This window comes from Motacilla alba, chromosome 4 (genome assembly GCF_015832195.1).
Source record: "Motacilla alba alba isolate MOTALB_02 chromosome 4, Motacilla_alba_V1.0_pri, whole genome shotgun sequence".
Taxonomy (NCBI): domain Eukaryota; kingdom Metazoa; phylum Chordata; class Aves; order Passeriformes; family Motacillidae; genus Motacilla; species Motacilla alba.
The window spans coordinates 22,582,291-22,601,578 of NC_052019.1; the positions used below are offsets into that span (position 1 = coordinate 22,582,291).

Sequence of the window (19,288 nt, forward strand, 5' to 3'; positions counted from 1 at the left end):
TTGCACCAAGCACAGCAAGGAACTGATGGTAGGTAATGAACTGCACAAGAAAGAACTCTATCAGAGGAATGTCAGAGTACTACCTGAGACTCATGTGCATTGCCAGTTCTTGAATGATACGATCGTGTTTGCCTGTGGATGAAAATTTCCCCAGCCAGCTGGGAAAGACAGGAAACTGGGACATGTAACCCCTCATCAGCTCCCCTGGGAGAACACTTGCATAAATAGCCTGAAAAAGTAACACACACGATAAACTCAAATCACACTGAAAGTCTCATGGACACCATGATACATTGCCCTGCACTTCACTGTCCCCAGGGAAGAGGGGTAGTCGACACAGGGCCACAGTGGAAACAGAGAACTCTCAATTGCTAATTTCTGGTCAATCCCTCCACGGTTACAGCTTCATCCCTTGTACCACCCTGTTTATTACCATGTTCTAAAATACCTGTGAAGTTACCTGGGTTTCAAAACTCAAAAGGAAAAAAAAAAAAAAAACCACAAGAAAACCCCAGACAACCTCAAAACATGGCCTTTTCTCGTGTCCAGTTTAGAGTGCAGTCAAATAGCTGACTTCACAGAAACAAGTGATCTCCAACACATAGACATGGTGAAGGAGACCTTTCCAAAGAACACTGCAATCTACATCAAGTCAGCTATGTTCCTAAGCATACAGCTCTTTGAACCTGTACTCAACTAGATGACATCCAGAGGTGCCTTCCAATTTCACCCAGAATGCATTCTCTGATGCCAGTCATAGTCCTTTAAGCACAAGCCTTGTCAGTGTTTCAGTGAGCATTAAAAGAAGTACAGTGACCAAGCTTCAGTCCTGTATGCTTTGAAAGAAATCCTACCCTGGTGAGAGGAGGACAGAGCAGGCTTGTAACAGCACAAGTGATACACACCATGTGCTCCTATGCTTTGTGACAGCCCAACTTCTCCAAGTTTCAGAAGACTTCATTTCATGTTGCAGCATGGGCTCAACAATATAGATATAGGAAAATCATCTGCTCAGCAGTGGAACAGAAAATACTACATGAAGTACAAACTGTACAGATCACTGAAACACCAATTTCCACAGATCTGCCTTTAACACTGGACACCCCCCTTAAAGAACATAAAATGAGTGTTAAGTGCTCACCTGTGTCGGAAGAAGATTCCAGTTCTGCTTGCTACGAATCTGTCTGTCCACTATATCACCATCACATATACTATCAGCTGCTTTACTCAAGAGCACCAAGTGCTTTTTTAAATTACCTCTGGAAAAAAAATGAAGTTGACATTTTTACAAGGCAGAAATATCCAGATAGGTTTTAGTCTACTTTGACTCCCTGACACAAAAGCCCATGTCAGTTTAGGGGGTTTGGAGTAACTCACCCAGCAGCAGCTGGTTTCACATGCACATAGTTCTCTTGGACAAAGAGAGGTGCTAGTGAATAATCATGGAAGAAAAGATCTGATTTGTCTATAAGAGACATACGGGCAGCCTCCTCTCCAGTAGCAAAAACCTTCCGGACAACATCAAAGGGGCCCTAAATAAATGACATTTCAAGAAGTCAGCGGCTGGAAGGTCAACACACAAAGTAAGACACAGCACAGTATCAACAAAATTAGTATCCAGAAGTATCTTCACTCATCAGTACAAGCTCCTCGTTCAGTATTTCTGCCCTAGAACTTTACCAGTTTTAAGAACTGTAATTTGTTCTCGAAATTAAGAGAATTATCTCCTACACAGAGAACAAAGGATGGGAAGTACAAGCTTCATAATTGCATCGTATGTAAGAGACGAGTGTATCAAAATTTATATTCAGCCCTGAATATACTACTCTTCAACTATTTGTGGCAAATGTGATAGCTCTTGGCATCTAGGCCTTATTCAGTGCTTCAGTTCAAACGATGCTTATAAAGCCAAGTGATTGTATCAGAATGTGACAGTAAAAGCCAATCCAGTATTTGACACTTACCAGTTTGATGTCCTTTTTGGCTCTGCTGGCATCTGTTTTAGCCTCATCATAAGTCAGTGATTTGTCTTTTGCACACCACATATTAAGATTATGTAAAACCTAAAGAACAAAATGTACAACTTGGTAGCATAATAGAATTTAAATTGAAGACTCCAGCAGTAACAGCCTGATCTTTATACATAAAAAATACTGTTCAATTACTTTGAATTCAATGTACATAATCTGCTATCTGAATGGTCACTGATGCTGAATGGGTACTGACCTGTCTGATGTCCTGATTTGCTGCCAGGATTATCTCTTGCATAGCAGGTGGGGGAATTTTTAAACCTTCTTTGAATGCAATAGACATCATTGCACCCTGTAATCACAATTGAGAAACTGTCACTAGAGAATTCCTATGAATTCTTACTCCAGCAGAACATACTGACACATCTATAAAACAGCACTGCATATTTTTCTAAATCTTTACAGCACATATAGCTCAAATTTTCTCTCATAATCATAAGCCATCATTTACCATTGGTGTAAAAAAGAGCATATTCGTTTATAAAAACCAATTTTGGACATATTCTTGAGACAGACATCTAAAAACCAAAAGGCTTTGGGAAGAGAAACTCAGACAATTCATTCTGAAAAGCAGTTACCCACTGAGATGATCGATTAAGTGGTGTATCCAATTCGGAATAAACTGAGCCACACGAAAACTGAAGTTACTGGTGGTAATTCAGTGCAGTCCATAAAGCCACAGCCTACTTACTTTGATCTGTTCCAGACGAGGTCTCTGAAAACGAAGATCCAAACAGTAGTGGACCAAGGAGCGCATTTTAGGGTGGTTGCGATCGTTGCACATACAAATGATGGGCACCTTCGTGTGTCGGATCAAAGCAATCAGCTCCTGGAATTTAAACACGTTACAATTCCATCAGATAACCTGGATAATAAGAACAATTAGAATGTCATACCAAGCAGCATTAGTCCCTGTCTTAAATCAGATCCTTGACAGGTGTCAAGTCCGTAACACTCCTGCTGTAATCACATTTCTACACAGTGCAAACCTAGCCCCTCGCCTATGTTCTTCACTTCATCTTCTCTTCAGCTGCAAGAGATCTGCTGCCTACCCACTTCCATTCTCTACTTCCAGCAGTTATGTTTGCAACTGTCATCAAGAAGCAATGAAAACAAATAGCCCAGAGTACAGCTGTCCACCTACAGAACTAGACTCATTTCTCCAAAGGCCAGTATGACCTGGCTTATGCCCAGAAGGCACACACAGCTTTCTGGCTGCACCCTTCCACAAAGAATGAAAAAGCAGAAAGTAAAAAGATCAGCTCATCTCTGCTCCAAGAGGCGTCATAATTTTTAGGCTTACCAGAACAAACTCTGCTAGCTCTAATGAAGGTGAAATTCAGTTCAGTTTCATTCCTACAATGAAAATACCTGCATCTAAGCTAAAGGGCATCTAAGATGCCCTTTACCATCAAGTACTACAAGTGACTACAAGAAATCCTCAGAGGCTAAAACTGGACCTACTAAAGAGAACAAAGGATGCTGCTGCCTATGTCACATGTTAGTTACTCAGTGTTACTGCCTATGCAAAAGAGCAACAGTCCCAGCCAGACTATGAACCTCCCACTGCAGGGAGATGTCACCTTAGAGAGACCTTAGCAAAAATGTACCTGTTCTAAAGTGCACACACAAGTTCATCACTCCAGGCTACTTCTCCACAAATATCCTTTTTCCCCCACCTACCAAGGCACAATTCTTACACGAAAACAGGCTTCTAAAACACGTCACACTGTACTGTACTCTGCAGAGAGTTTGTTTATGGACCATGGGTTGAGGACAGAGTGGCTTGACTATCTTGTGCTATATATGGCACACTCTCTTGGCAATGGCATTAGCTGGGAACTACAGTGGCTTCACCTGAATCCCTCCTCTGTCTTCATTGCCTGCCATACCATCCACTTCATCCATGATCAATACATGTTTCCCGCTAACTGATGAAGATGCACCTGAAAATGAACATGGATAAGAAAATGAGATGAGAATAAAGGAGTCCTGCTCAGAGTTTTATCCAATGCTAAGTAAGATAACACTGTCCTAGGCTACTGAGGTGGTGGCTCTGCCACTTGATCACATGAATCTATGTTCACAGACCAGACTATAACCTCATGTCATTTTCTTAGAAACAAGTCCCATGGAACAGAGGAGCAACTGCAGAGTTCTTGAGTAGTATGTGCAAATTAACAACTCATTCTACAAGTAGCAGGATTTAATTCTAAACTGAAGAAGAAATATAACAACTTACTACATGAACCCATCCCTATTAGAACCAGGTCCCTCCACCCAACAAGCTAGGTGAATTCCTAACATTGTTGTGTAATAAGGAAGCTCTGTCCTTCCTCTAAGCAGACTCTTAATAAAACAAAAATCTCCTTCAAACAACAGACGCACCAGAATAGAAGTCTTTGATGCTGGTGTTGTTAAGTGACTCAGCAACTACTTCCTTTAGACTGTTCTTGCTTCGAGTGTCGCTGGCATTCAGCTCCACGTAGCTATACCCCAGTTCCTGGTCCAAACACACAAAGCACATAAAGGGTGAGAACACAGATCAGTGACAAATCATATAGCTTTAATTAGTTTCTCCCTTTATACTCCTTTTCTCTAGCAATTCAAAAAAACTTATAACCATGTGTGGAACAGATAGGCCCAAAAGATTTTTTGGTTTGTGGTGAAGTTTTTTTGTTGTGTTTTTTGAATTGGTTTTTTGGTTGGTTGGTGTTCATTTTGTTTTAATTGAGGGGGCTGCAGAAGCATTGCAGTCAGTGGCACATATTAAATTTTGGAAGATAACAGAATTGCCAGCAGGGATAGAAAGAGAGCTGCGAGCAAAGGTTGGCTAAGCTCCATGGTATTTCCAGCTGCATAACAAAGAAACACGCCTCATGGCTCTGAAAGCTGCAGGAAAGAGAAGCATTTAACTATTTAACCAACAGAAAAATATGACTCTCCCAGCAGCACTAACACTCCTGTCAGTCCCTGACACAACTTAACCCAGCTGCTCCTTTATCAGCAAACTCTCCTGCCAGAGGCAGCCAGAACACAGCACTGAGCACACACAGCATTGGTCTGTTTTGTTGGCATTTCCTGTGGAGCACAGAGAAATGCTCTGTAGAGTCCTGAGCTAGCTGAGAGCAAGCCAGACTGGAAACCAGAAACAGAAAAGACCATGCTTTGAGGAAAAAAAAGTGAGCCCAAGACAGCACATTCACCTTTTCTAGTCTAGTTCTAGGTGTGGCATCAACTTGCTGGCACAGAGCTCACAGACATGCAGTGGGGGAAGGGGGAGAAAAGGATTAAGAGTTACTCTATACAACAGATTTCTACATTCAGATTTAGAAATGGACACATAGCCCTGCCAATTTCTCTCATCCTGAAGTAGCATTTCAATTTAGAAGAAATCTGAGAAATAGCTCTCTGTTAGACATATAAAAACCATGACCTTAGGCTTTCAAAAAGCTTGCCAGAATGTGACTCCTGCTAAGTGCAAATATTCTCCAACTTGCAGAACCAGTGCTGAATGCTCACAATTTTGGAAAACCATTTCCAATTATTCAACATACTGTGATATGTTTGCTCTCAATGTAACAGAAAGAAATGCAGATACCCATTGGTACCTTCTCACCTCAGACCTGATAAAGGATCTAAACAGCCATGTATTTTCACCTGCAACCCTGTTCTGAGCAGGTGCAGCCCAGCTGAGAGCAGACCCTGGTCATTCAGAGCATACCCACCTGCACACTGGAGCTGAATCCAGATTCAGAATTAATATGCAACAAAAAAGCGTTGGGAACAACCACTACTATGAACTCACCTTACAAACCAAAGCAGCTGTAGTAGTTTTACCAACTCCAGGTGGACCAGAAAGTAATGCTGCTTTAAAGCCTGTCCCATCATCTTTGCTTCCAGTTTTACTGGGTTTTGCTTAAAAAAAAATAAATTAAAAAATCAGGTTTTACCTAGATACATAATTATGAAACTGCATGCTCCTAAAGATATCAAGCATCATTGGAGTTTTTACTCATTTAAGGACCAAGATGAACATCCAAAGATGCATACACAGCTGCATCCTAACTACTCAGGTAAAAGCAGCTTAAACCAGCTTACAGCTTATGACTTCCAGTGATTTTGAACTGAAAAATACCAAAAAGTGCTATTAATATAATACAACCATTTCAGCAATTTCCTCACAACCATATCATACACATAAAAACCAAAAGCACCACCAAACCCACACACCACCACAAACAAATTAAGCCAAACCCTAAACACACCACACACAAAATCCCACTAGCTACTAAGGCTGAACTAAAACTTAAACCCTCTTTTAAACACAGAAAAACCTGTCTGTCTATAGGATGACCAACTGTCTACTTGACACATGCACTTCTAGCCAGAGCCAGGACCTTGACAATTCATCCCTACACATGAGAGCAGCCCTTTAGCCCTGCTCTTATCCTGTATCTTCACTGTTGGCTGTGCCTAACCTATTTCCTCTTGCTGAGAAAGAAATCAATAGGCTTAACACAATGCTATTTTTAGACACATCACAGCTAGGATATTCTGGGGTTTTTTGTAAAAATGAAACCTCAGACTTGGGGAAAAAATCTTTAAAGCACATTTTTCTGCTCTTTTTTGAGGTAGGGAGGTGGGTAGTAAATGAACAACTACTTTGCCAAAAAAACCTCAGGCTCAATTGCTGCTAGAAACACATCTGAGTGCAGCCTTATTCCCAATTTCTAGAGCTGCTCTGCTACCACCCAGAACCTCAGTGGTCCAGGGAACCAAGGAGCATGACTAGCATGAAAGAACACAGAGAAAATTAACCAGGCCAGTCACCTTGTCCGTCTTCCAAGGTGTTCTTGTGCCAGTTTCTGAGCCATCGGAGCAGTTTATTGGCACAGCTTTGCTCACCCTGCTGTCCAATAATTGCCTTGAGAGATACAGGCTTATATTTATCTACCCACAGCAATCTCTCTGTGCCATCTTCATTAACCTCAGAAACCAAGTTCCCCTTAGGTTTTGGGGCCTCTACAGTCTGACGTTTAAAGTCCGTAAGTTTTCGAACAGCGGTGTTTTCTTTCTTGACAGATCTGATGGTTTCTCCTTTTTCAGGAGTAGACTTGTATTTTTTATTATTAGCTTCCCTTTTGTAGGGGCTAAAATTCCTTCTCCCAGCTTCAGCTTTCTCTGGTGTCTTTTTGGGTTTTGACTCCACTTTCTTTGCCTTAGGAAAATAAAAAAATTAAAAGGAAAATAAAGAAAAAATACAGTAAATAAACAGCATATTTATTTTAACAATTACAGGAGTGCTTAGAAAGTGACAAAGCTTATGTATTGATTTAAAAAAACTTCAAGAGCAGATACAGAAATAGTCTCTGAGAAATAAAACATGGCTAAACAGAGTGTCACCAGATTCTGTAGTACAACCCACAAAAAAAGAGGCAGGAAGTGTTCTGGTCATTCCAAAAACAGTCCCCTTATTCACAAAGCCTGAGGCATCCTACAATGCTAAACTGATGACTGTCAGGTTGGAACAAATGGGTCAGACACCCCTGAAGCTCTTGCAAAACACTTGCAAAAGTTGCTCAACCCAAAACAATTCAAAGGGAGCATAAGTGATAGCTAATAAGCTTAGAGTTGCTTTTCCCTGGGACACTAATGGTATCTTTGCATAAATAAGTCATGTCTGTAATGAATGCAATGAATGCAGCACACATTAGAGCTAACAGAGACTCTAATAACATTCTATCGGCCGCCACTACAACCTAAATTTAAATGTGCACAAAAAACTTGTTACCTCTTTTTTGGTATTGCCTGAAAAAAATCCCTTTAATATTCTTAGTTCAAGTACCACAGAAAGACAAAATCTGTTAAGCATACAAATAGTTTACGTATTTCTGGGCCTGTCTGGGTACCACGTGGTATCAGTCACAATTACTTATTCCAGAGAATGAATGAATACTCCTTGTTTCAACCTGATACCATCTAAGGAGATGCAATTACCTACTCTGTCAGGTACCAAAAATGCAGAATAATGTCAGTGTGAAAATAACCTTTAGCTCCCAAGTAGAGTCATCTGTCTTAAGCACAAACAAAAAATTTTCACTTTTAACCTAAAAGGTCAAACTGATGATTGTTGTGTTACTGTTACTGGAACAGACAACAAACTCCTTTCAATTAAAAACAAAAGGAAAAAAGCATACCTCTGTTTCAGCTGCCAGCTCATATTTTGACTTTTTGCCTGGCATAGTTCGAATAAGATCAAACAAACCATCCTCATCAATAATTTTTGTACCTAAAGTTGATGCCTGGAGCAAAAGAAAGAATAAAATGTGAAATCAAGTTACATTAGGACTTATATAATTCATTTCAAAGGGTTTTCCAGTTAAAAACTATGACTAGGAACACAACAAGAGTTGATATAGATATCTGTGTGTGTGTTGTATGTATGCACAGAAGTAAAAACAAAACAAAGCCGTAAACCACTTGGCAACTTTTCATTTTAAAAAGGCACTTTATTGTTAGTACTGCTTCCTGCTGGCAGGAATACTGGAAATTACCAGTAAAGAGAGGAACAATTCAGTCCCATTTTGCCTTTGGCCAGGCAGGAGCACACTCACCTTCTCACACTTGGACTGGCCGCAGTCTCGCCCCATCACCAGGTAATTTGTCTTCTTGCTGACGTTGCCAGTCACCTTTCCTCCGTAACGCTCAATCAGAGACTTGGCCTCATCTCTCTCAATGCACTCCAGAACACCCGTAATTACAAATGTCAGGCCTTCCAAGCAGTTCTCAGCTCCCTGAGAACCAGAGCATTGCAAAAAATGCCATTACTGACACAATTCTATCAAATAGCTCTTAACCAGCAGCTATTTTAACCCTCTACCACATCAAGTACCCTCTAAAACTTTACAAATAAGACTATCATACCTAGCTAGGTAATAGTTCTGAAGTTCAAATGGCAACAGCTACCAACAAAACTCCACACACTGTTTACCTGACCATACTTGTAGCACTCTGTGCTTCAAGCATAGCATGTGAATCAAATGAGTGACAGCAATCGTCAACTTTAGGACCAGTAACTATTTTTAATGATCATGACTTCCTAAACCAAGTTCTGAATACAAATTCTTTAGTACACTTCCTTAAATTTAATCACTGCTTTACATTACAAGTTTGGTATTTTTTTCCCAGTAGGAAGAATGTATTAGAAAAACCTGTCTTTAAACAGTTAGGTTGGTATTTCTTAAACTACTTACAGCAGTAGATCTATCAAACACTCCACTTCATATATAGAATCCTGCAGCCAAACTTACCTGAGGTATCTCTTTGGAGCCCAGTGCTTTGGGACCCTCACGATTAAGGAAGCTTCGGTAAGCTTGGTAATTGTTTCGCTTCTTTTCAGAGTCCTCAGGACTTATAGACTGGGTCAGGGGAGGAAAAAACATTACTATACATATAACAGATCTAAAACCAGCAAAATAAACCCAAGCTTCACAGTTCAAGACATTTGCATGCACGAAAGGAAAACCAAGTTCTAACGCTTGTTTTTAATCTATTAACATGCAATACTGAAGCTTGCTCTCCTTCTAGTGCTTGTGCTGAGGTGTTTTTCCTTGTTCCTTTTAAAAATATTTCAAAAATATGAGAGTTTAAAAAATATGTACCCATTGTTTATTGGCAGGTTTCTGTAGATTCATCTATTGCACATGTACATGCTCACTTAACTCTTAAACAGTCACTTTAAATTCACATCTTATTTGTGATCTACATTTATGAAAAGTAGAAATACTATGAAGTAGACTTTAAGACTAAAAAACTCACCTCAAAAGGAGGTGCAGGCTCTCCCTTCTAATTACAACTGCTCTTTAAGTGTCAAAATAGGGTACTTTATACTGTATAGAAGTACATTTTAATGTTGCAATAACTGCCAGTGTTCAACAAATACAGTCACTGAATCAGATAAAAAACCCAAATTCTATTCTTACATAGCATATCAATAATAAGAAAAAATAGGAGATTAGTGAGACAAATAGAAATCCCAAAACAAAGCCACTCATCATTCTAACCACAGAACAGATGCTCCACACTGACATCAGTAAGTTTGCACTCACTAAGTAAGTGTCAGAATTCCTGCATTCTGTGTTTTGCAGTGAAGTTAAACAAGAGAAAGCACAGAACTGACTTTGCAGTGTACCTGCACACTTTAATGGGCATTAGAGGACCTAAGGCCCTTCACCTGTTTAATTTACACTTTGCCAGGTAACTTTTTCCAGACATTTTTACAACTGCAGGAAGGAAGGAACTTACAGTCTTACCAGAATTCAAACCCTTAAAAGCTGCCCAGGAGACTTAAGTATCAAGTTACAACAGTGACACCAATAATAAATGAAAACTATTTTCCTGCAAACTCCACCAAGACATCAAAATTAACTTTGAGAGCTCCTACCTCAGTCTTCTTGGGAGAAACTTTCTCCTTCTTTGGTGTTGTCTTCTCTTCTTTCCCTGAAGCTGCTTTTCCTCTTGATAGTGAATTTTGAGCACCTCTTTCCTTTTCAGCAATCTCTTCTTTTTTACCATCAGATGATTGTGGGGGTAAACAAGAACCTTTCAACTGTTCAGATTTAGTTTGTGGCTTCACAGAATAATTCTTGGCTGCACCAGCTGAGTCTGTTAGGCAGAGGGAGAAGAGCTCATATATAAAAATGTATCTCATTAGTATTATAAATTAGTGCAGTGCTTTTCAGTTTCTGTGTCCTACCTCTTTCTGACTGCTTACACCCTGCTGTTGTATTAGGGCTGCTGTTGATGCTCAGCACTGTCTCCTCTCCTTCTGCGTTTTTCCGAGCCTGAATAAACACACAATGCCAAAGTCAGGGATTTGTGTCCCAAGCTACCACAGGGACACAGCAACACACTTCACTTAATTGTGACTAGAACTTAAAATACCATCTGAACAGAGGCATCCAGCACACACTGACTGATTAGGCAGGACACCCTTTACTGAGCAAGGAAAAGCCAGGAGGGAAGTATAAGAAGTGAGTATGCTATTTCCATGAAAACACTTTCCTGCTGGTTTTAATGCATTTGTATGGAAGTCTCAAAACAAAGGTGTATAAATAAGAACACTCCCAGCAATGCAACTCCTAAAAGTGTAAGTTTAAAAAGGATTCAACCTTTTTCTTCTGTGGTGTTTCATCCAACATGGCCAGAGTTCTAGCAAATTCTTCATCTTCATGCAGCTGTCTCTCCAGCTGAAAGAAAAAAAGAAAAAAAGATTTTTAGGCTAACAAGTTCTACCTCTAGTGTATTTTTACAAAAACTCTATGTGAGCACATAGCTAGAAAAAGGGTGTCCTGCCAGAGGTAAATAAATTTCTGGAAATGGCACTGAAGAATTACTTGTCTCCCCCAGAAAGCAAGACTAGTTAAATCTAGTGAGAAAAATGGATTTGTTGCACTAGAAACATTGTTATGCCTCAATAAGCTGTTTTCAAAGGAGGTTTTTTTTGATCATATATTTTATTGTTGTGTACCCTTTTCTTTTAAATAATCAAACTTTGAAGGCTGCACCTCATAACAAACAGCCTGCAACAACATGTAACCTGCTGGCTTTATCAAAAGCAGTCCCAAAAGACAAGTAGTAACAATGTTTGTTAAAAATTATGTCTCCAGAATGAATGTTTTATTCTCATATACTACTAGCAACAAATATATATTAAAAATTTCTGTCTGTTTTGGAGACCTTAATGACCGCCCTTAGCCCTGCTCTTTGTGTCAGTTCTATTTACTTTAGGGAAGCAAATATACTTTAACTTTCTGTTACTTATACTCATGCAACTGATTTTCTCTGATGGAAGAACCAATAAGAACAAACAGTGCACAGCACCTGTGAAAGTTATTTATTAGCTGTAAAAGAGCCCACCAAAGTCAGTTTGGCTTCATTTTTATTTCACTTAACGACATGAACCTGACATCTCCAGTGATATCTGCTCCTCGGGTTACCTTTCCTGTGCAATACAGTACCTTGGGGAAAACCTTTTCTATTCATGAATAGTGTTCATTATTGCCAATATTGACCATTGCTTCAACAAGAGAACAACAAAATTACTTCCATAATTGAAACCCAACATGCCATGCTCTAAGATCCCAATAGATGACTTTATAAAACCAGGATGCCACAGGCCTTGTTTGTATATGTCCATAACAGTGAAATCTACCTTCCCTGTGTACAGTGAGAAAGGGAAAGGGCAGAAATCACCCAGTGCAAAGCAGACTGAGGCAGAGACACACCTGACAAAGTACTGGGATGCACAGAAACTCTGACTGTTAGAGATAAGATCAGTTCAAATGAAAGACATCATCTTATTTTTCCTCTCTAGTAGGGTACAGCTGGATTCACTTTCTCTCATCCTTACTTTCAGAGGTGCAGATTTGTCTGTACAATCTACTTATTTCAAACAATACTCAATATTACAAATATATGTGGGAAATAAGAGTTTTCCCAAAAGCAAGTAAGTATGTGTACCTTCCCCTCATGGTAGTACTGATTCAAATAGGAAAGTTTAAGACACGTAAGTAAGGGCCATTCACATTTTTCTCAACTGTAAGAAAATTTAAAAGACATGTAAAATGGATCATGGATAGCAATGACTTCATTTTTTACTCCAGAGAATGAAAAAAAACATAGCACCATCAAAGCATGAGGAAGCAGAAAGTGAATTCTGTGTGAAAGGCAGGATTATTAGAAGCACATCAGCTGCACAGCAGAGAAAGTCTGCATAGAGAGAAAATAAATTAAGTGATATATTCTATTTACATAAGTGAAATAATGCCTATAAAAATAACTGTGTGACCAGGCTTGCACACATTGATGAATTTTATTACACTTAGTTATAGCATACCTGCAAAGTCCATCTTAACTTCTTAAGGAAGAACAATTTTAAATTAAACAAACTGCTCTTGATATTGGGCATTAAATTTGTAGAGCTTTTACCTCTGAATCTTCTTCAAGCTGCAGTTGTCTAGCAATGGCCTCATCATCTAGTGTGCTGTCTCTGCTCTGTGAAGGCTGTATTAAAGAAAAAAACACCAGCCATTCAGCAACCCTATTACTGTGTCAATTATAATAATTTCACATGTACAGGTTCCTTCTGTATGCTTCTAGAAAAGGACTCTGAATAAGACATGCAACATTCACTTCTAGCTCTCTAACCTAAACACTATTAAACAAGGCTATTTTCAAGGGATTTTATTATTCAAAACAAGACCTTGCTATAATATAAATATCTCAGCTCTTCAAACAATGCTGAACATCTCTCAAGCTATCAAATGAAAAAAAAAAATACATCACTTGAAAAATACATCAATAACTACACTGGGAATTTTTAAGTTCCTCCATACTTTTACTGGGTGCTTTGTTATTCCACGAATATGTGCCCCATAAAGCCGTGAAAACAACCTCCTCCCTCTCCTGCCTGCCCTCCACCCTCAAATATAAGCTATCCCTTCTGCTCACCAACCTCAGAAAACTTAATGGATTTCAAGAAAAGTCACTTGAGAAGGGGCAATAAGAAAATACTACCTTCAACTTTGTGCTATCTTATTAAACACGGAACTACTACTCCGGTACTTGAGGAGTTGAGGTGCATACACAGATGGATCGTCAGAGCTCAACTTCTGTGTGAGAGATCACACTGAGTAACAGGAGGCAGGAGCAGCACTTTATCACTTCCTTGCAGTCCAGCTGTTCATTTGAGCTGCCATCAGACACACGAGCAGCCTAAAGGAACCTCATCAGCACTCACCTCTTTCCTTTTACTCGCTACCAGTTTCTGTTCTGAGCGTTGGACACTCCTTGTCCCAAAGAAATCAAGTGCAGAGGTGGGAGTCTGTTTCACTGGAGAGAGGGGTTTGCTTTTAGCTTGTGGTTTGACCTCTTCTTTTTTCCCAGTATTTGTTCCTGGACAACCAATCCCTGACGTCCCGTTCTCCTTCGGTTTCAGGGAAATTCTTTTATCAGCAAAATCATCATCCTCATCTAAACACAAAGAAAATTCCATTACTTCTGGCACACAGAACTCAAGTTTTAATAACAGAACTGCCAAGACAACTATTTTGGCACATTACATCAACTCGGATCCTAAGAAAATGCTACAGGCATTCCAAAGTTTTTGGAAAAAAAGGCTGAGTTGAACAACACATAGTATTTAACAACTTGAATAGCATAACTCAAGTCTGAACAGATTCAGTACTGAAATAACAACACAACATTGTTATTTGTGCTCATACATTACCTCTCAATTAGACAAGTTCACAAGGAATGCCTTCCCTTCTTAAATGAGGAAAACAATAAACAGAAGATCTAGATCAGTGACATTTGAACTCCCTCCCTAATTAATGTCAAATTGAACAGCACAACTCTTCCTTCACATTTTATGTGACACACAAAGGCACATTTATTTTACTACTTTATAGTATTCATCAACAAAGCAGCTAACATAGGCTTAGTAGACATGTATTCTTAAGAATCTCTGTATCTTACATTACAAACCAAGGAAAAATATCAGAACATTTTCTTTACAAAAACAAAAAAGAAAAAAGGATTCTTGGATAAGCTTCCTAATTATTTTTATAGTATTCCTTGTAGTTTATGAATGTTTTGGCAAAAACATTTCAATGCCATTTTTTTCACTTTTTCCCTTTTAGAGATTCTATGAGCTCTCTACATTTCTGCACTTGAACACACCTCCTTCCAGAACAGTCAAAACCAACTAAAGGAAAAGCAACAATTTCACAGAACACATAAATCAGACAAGGTCAGCAAGACAAAATGGATTTTTCAGTTTGAAAGGGGGAGGGAAAGTGGCATACAGAGTCTTAGTAAGAATTAGCCCACAGACCACTGAGCAAAATTTTAACCTCTGTTTTTCAGACTCTTCTCTAATAACCAGGACACGGTCTGCCCAGCAATGAAAAAAAAAAAGAGGGTTTGATGGCTGTTTATTAATTCTGAACCCAAACTTTTCATCCAGTCAATCAACCAACAAAAAATGAATACCAAGGACTTCAAAGAGTTTTATGTCATGTTGTAAAGTCTTACTGACAGTTCTACAAATGAAACCCTCTCACTGAAGCATACAAAACCCCACATATATCACTGCCACGTGATTAGATTAATACAACAGCACAGAAGACAAACATCACTGGACCAACTTCTACTAGTGGTAAAAGCATCATCTTTTGAATTCTTCTACAAACTCAAAGTGAGCAAATAAACTGAAAGAAAATCCCCAAAATCAACATTAGACACTCTATAAAAGCAGCAGAAAGACTTGAGAGGAACAGAAACAGAGGCAGTTTTATTTGCATGTCTCTAACTGAAGTCTAGTTTTACTTTTCTCAAAATAGAGATGCTTTAGACACTCACCTCAACATATCATAAACACAGATTGTTCTAAACATCCATTTTTAACAGAACTTGAATTGACAGCATTACCACAAAAACATGTTCATTTTCCAGCAACCCCTAATTTAAGTCCCCATATTTCTTTTCATACAAAAATTTGTTTTCTGACCACTAAGTTTAGAAGATGCTATATATCTGTCATCTCTCATTTTTGTTGTATTCTAGGCAAAGATGGAGGGAAACAATTATTTTTTGTTTCATCTGTTCCCAACAGATGGCAGTGTTTTGGAGTGTTTCAGGCATCAGCCAGAACTTGCTGCTACTGAGCACTTACTAGGCAGACTATAATGAGAACAAAGCTGGATTCCACCTATAGCTGGGAGAGAAAGTTCAGAAAGGGAAAAAACTAACACAAAGAGGCATGTAAGGGGGTAAATTGGTTCAGCAGTTTAATTGAGAATGCCTAAAGACAAAGATTTATTCAAGATAAAGTGGCATTTCAGCCAAGTCAATTCACAAAGCATTATATGGAAGAGAAAATTCAATCCCAGGCCCTCAGCTGACAGCAGCAGGTTTTACACAAAGCTAAAAGCTTTCCTATTTTCAACACCTTATTTTCCTGATGCAACAGTAAATGTCCTACTGCCCTTTAGCTCAATTTAACAAACTGTGACTCTTCAGGGAGATTTGGATACTAGATGCTGTAGACTCCTAATTTACAATAGTTTCAAGTCTGAATAGGAGATTACATATCTCAAACAATTTCAAGAATATTTCTGGTCCTTTCAAATTTTTCAGTTTAACAAAAAAAAACCATTTGCACGAGTAAAATATACTGCTACTGTAAATCAGCAGTTAATGTAGATGTAATTACATTTATTTGTCTTAAGATTACACAAATCCTATTCTGCCCCCCTGCTCCCAGCTTTTCCTGAACTAAGGACTGCACAATGCTAAAAAAGAACTTTTACTTATCATTACTGTTATGAGAGGATCTGTGTGCGATATTGATTTTTTTCATTATTCACTTATAACCATAAACAGCAATAAAACCCAACAGGATATTGCTTTCTCTTAAGTAGAAAGAAGTAAATACAATTAGATTTTAATTTAAAAATTTATGCACTCAAGTCATTTCTGAAGCCAGTACTACATATTATCAATAGTTAGAACTTGGCTTTAATTATGTTGTCCCAAGAAATGACAGGATTAGAAGCATTTACTGACTGCAAGCAGTGGCTGAAGACAGACAGCTCACTCACAGAGTCACTTGTGAACAGTCATTGATAAATAAAAATAAAGAAAAGGGAGAATGAGAACATGGAAGTTGTCATAAGGAAACGAAACCAGCCTGATTCTATTAAAAGTGGGTTTCAAAAGAGGCTTTAGGGGACTAACACTCAAGCTACATTTTCATCCCAGGTTCAGAAAATCCATAAAAACATCACAAATTCACTGCTCTCCAGGCACTCCCCTTAGCTCAAGTACTGATAAACACCAACTTTTTTAGCAAAACCTTAACACTTTTCCTCAAAACAAACTGCTCCCACACACCTACTGCCACAGAAGTGAGCAGCTGAGTTAATTAGCTGCACATTTCCAGTCTCCTTATAAACATGAAGGCAATTTGATTTACAACTCTGGAAGTGCCAAAACAGTAATACTATTGCTGCTGCACTAATCAGGTCAGTGTTGCTCAACACGTGACCTGTAAAAGGAAAAAGATGTCTTCTTATTCATACAAGCAAGCCAATAATTTGTGGAAAATACAAGTGAAAATTTGGGTTTTAACGTGCAAAAATTGTAGATTAATTGCATTCTTATAGCAATTGCCAGGCAAACCTTGAGATAGCCTTACATGGGGGCATGGACTTCACTGAGAAACAGGAATCGATATGATCATCAACTAGATGACTTTTCTGTTGTAAAACATTTCTGTAGCAGAACACAACTATCCAAGAACAGTATTTCCTGTTTACATTGATCCATTTTCGTGTGCTACACAATGAAAACATATCCTGAACATACACTGCTTTTTCCAGGATCAGCTCAGAACTACAAACACAAACGAAGATCATATATTCTAGTCAAGGCTTCTGGAAATCAAGTACATGCAACCAAGGGAAAGGTAATCATGTGATCAATGGAACACACAGGCAGTGACAATCAGGAGATTGCTTTTAATTATTTTGTACACAAACACTACACATGAAGCAGGGATCTATTACGCCAGGCAATGCAGGAGGACAAACTTCCCTAGCAACAAACAACTGCCATCCTGGGGGTTTTAAGAGCTATTCCATGACGCTAAAGCACAGCTGGCTTTCATTTTATATACTGTTCCAGCAGCAGCACAATTATGTTTATAAACCAGTGCCAGCAGGTCATTTATAACTGTTTATTATTCCTCTTCCTCTTTCCTATCCTCACCCTTTCTCAAAAGGGTTTCACCTGTTGATTACTGAACAACACCTGTGGTTGTTCCCTAACTGAGCCTGATAAAAATTATCTCGGCTGCTTTAAACATAAATTCAGATCCTTTTGAAAGACTTGAGTACAGGAATTACCTCAGCCAATCTAAAAAGGGAGCACTCCATTGCAGGCAAGGACAATGGCAACAAGCAGCACAGGACAGGCCCTCAGAACACTGTATTTCATTAATTCATTATTGCTGTACTGTTGACTTGCTCATCATTAGAAAATACAATTCCCTGGTTCCTATTCTATTTAGAATACAAAATATTTGAGGCAGGGACAGCCTGTTACTGTGATGTCATAAAACCAACCCCAAATATAGGCAGGGCATGTACAGATCATAACTAACTTCTACTTATTATTACTATGTATGTTGACTAGCATTTGTAGACTACTACATAAGGATTTCTGGATAGAGCTAAATGACTACATCCTACAATCATTAAATCTACATTACTTGTAAAAAACTATAATATTCTGGACATTTTTCAGTTTCAATGACACCTCCTTTGCACAAGTAGTTAAAACAGTTCCTATCCTACAGGACCTGCCATCTCCAGCAACAAGCCCTGCTGTCTAAGCTAAACAGAGTGCAGAAAATAAGGTTTGTCTACAGTCCTAGTACTGACTTTATTTACTTTACCTATGCATGGGTCAGTAGCCAACACTCCCAGCACTTGGCAGGATTGAGTTTTGTACTCATCTTTTGCCTGAAGTAACTCTTGAAGAAGATTTCCTTTAAGATAACCACTTCTCAAAAAAGCCATCAAGTCTATTCCAACACAACCCCTGCGAGTCCTTCCAAAGAACAGATGCTATGTGTGATCAGCAAAGTGATATTTTTTTCTCCTCATTTAAAAAAGCTAGTAGTTGCAACCTACATTTAAAAATTTAGGTATTATGTCATTAAGTCATGTTAGATTTTTCATGCCATTTCTCAAAAAGCTAACTGATTTTAGATGTACTACAAACATGCACTTTAAACTACAATTGTTAGCATGTGGCCTATATTGACATGTCAAGGTTCTGTGCTGTTATAAAAATATAAAGCTTACCTGAGTAATTTCACCTTTACACCTCTGAAACAAATTCACCTTTGGATTTTTCAGTTATAAAAGGCAACCTTAAAAAGTTGCCTCTGCTTTGTTTTTCACTGTGAGATAAAAAGGTTTAGGGATACAATACTGAAATGCAGTTAACTACCATGAGTTAGACACTTGAGTGTCAAACTACATAGCCTTTGATATCCTTGGTCCAATACATACCAAATAAAACTGTTAATCAAGTCCATATGCTTAGTTTTGGGACCATTAAAATACATAAGAAGGGCGAATATATTTAAACCAAAGTAAATTATCTTAATCTGCAAACCCATCCAT

General features: G+C 38.6%; 1 protein-coding gene across 1 annotated transcript in view; it reads right to left on the reverse strand.

Moving 5' to 3' along the window:
* Positions 1-19,288, reverse strand: part of RFC1 (replication factor C subunit 1) — a 37,583-nt gene that overhangs the window by 5,947 nt on the left and 12,348 nt on the right. The window contains exons 5-22 of the mRNA XM_038134397.1: positions 13,834-14,066; positions 13,023-13,097; positions 11,204-11,281; positions 10,789-10,876; positions 10,477-10,697; positions 9,344-9,451; positions 8,648-8,827; positions 8,231-8,335; positions 6,864-7,251; positions 5,839-5,948; positions 4,419-4,533; positions 3,888-3,976; positions 2,722-2,859; positions 2,227-2,322; positions 1,965-2,063; positions 1,378-1,532; positions 1,142-1,259; positions 84-229 (exon numbers count right to left, since the gene is read on the reverse strand). Of these exons, the coding sequence (XP_037990325.1) occupies positions 84-229; positions 1,142-1,259; positions 1,378-1,532; positions 1,965-2,063; positions 2,227-2,322; positions 2,722-2,859; positions 3,888-3,976; positions 4,419-4,533; positions 5,839-5,948; positions 6,864-7,251; positions 8,231-8,335; positions 8,648-8,827; positions 9,344-9,451; positions 10,477-10,697; positions 10,789-10,876; positions 11,204-11,281; positions 13,023-13,097; positions 13,834-14,066 (2,542 nt within the window). The remainder of the gene's footprint in view (positions 1-83; positions 230-1,141; positions 1,260-1,377; positions 1,533-1,964; positions 2,064-2,226; positions 2,323-2,721; positions 2,860-3,887; positions 3,977-4,418; positions 4,534-5,838; positions 5,949-6,863; positions 7,252-8,230; positions 8,336-8,647; positions 8,828-9,343; positions 9,452-10,476; positions 10,698-10,788; positions 10,877-11,203; positions 11,282-13,022; positions 13,098-13,833; positions 14,067-19,288) is intronic.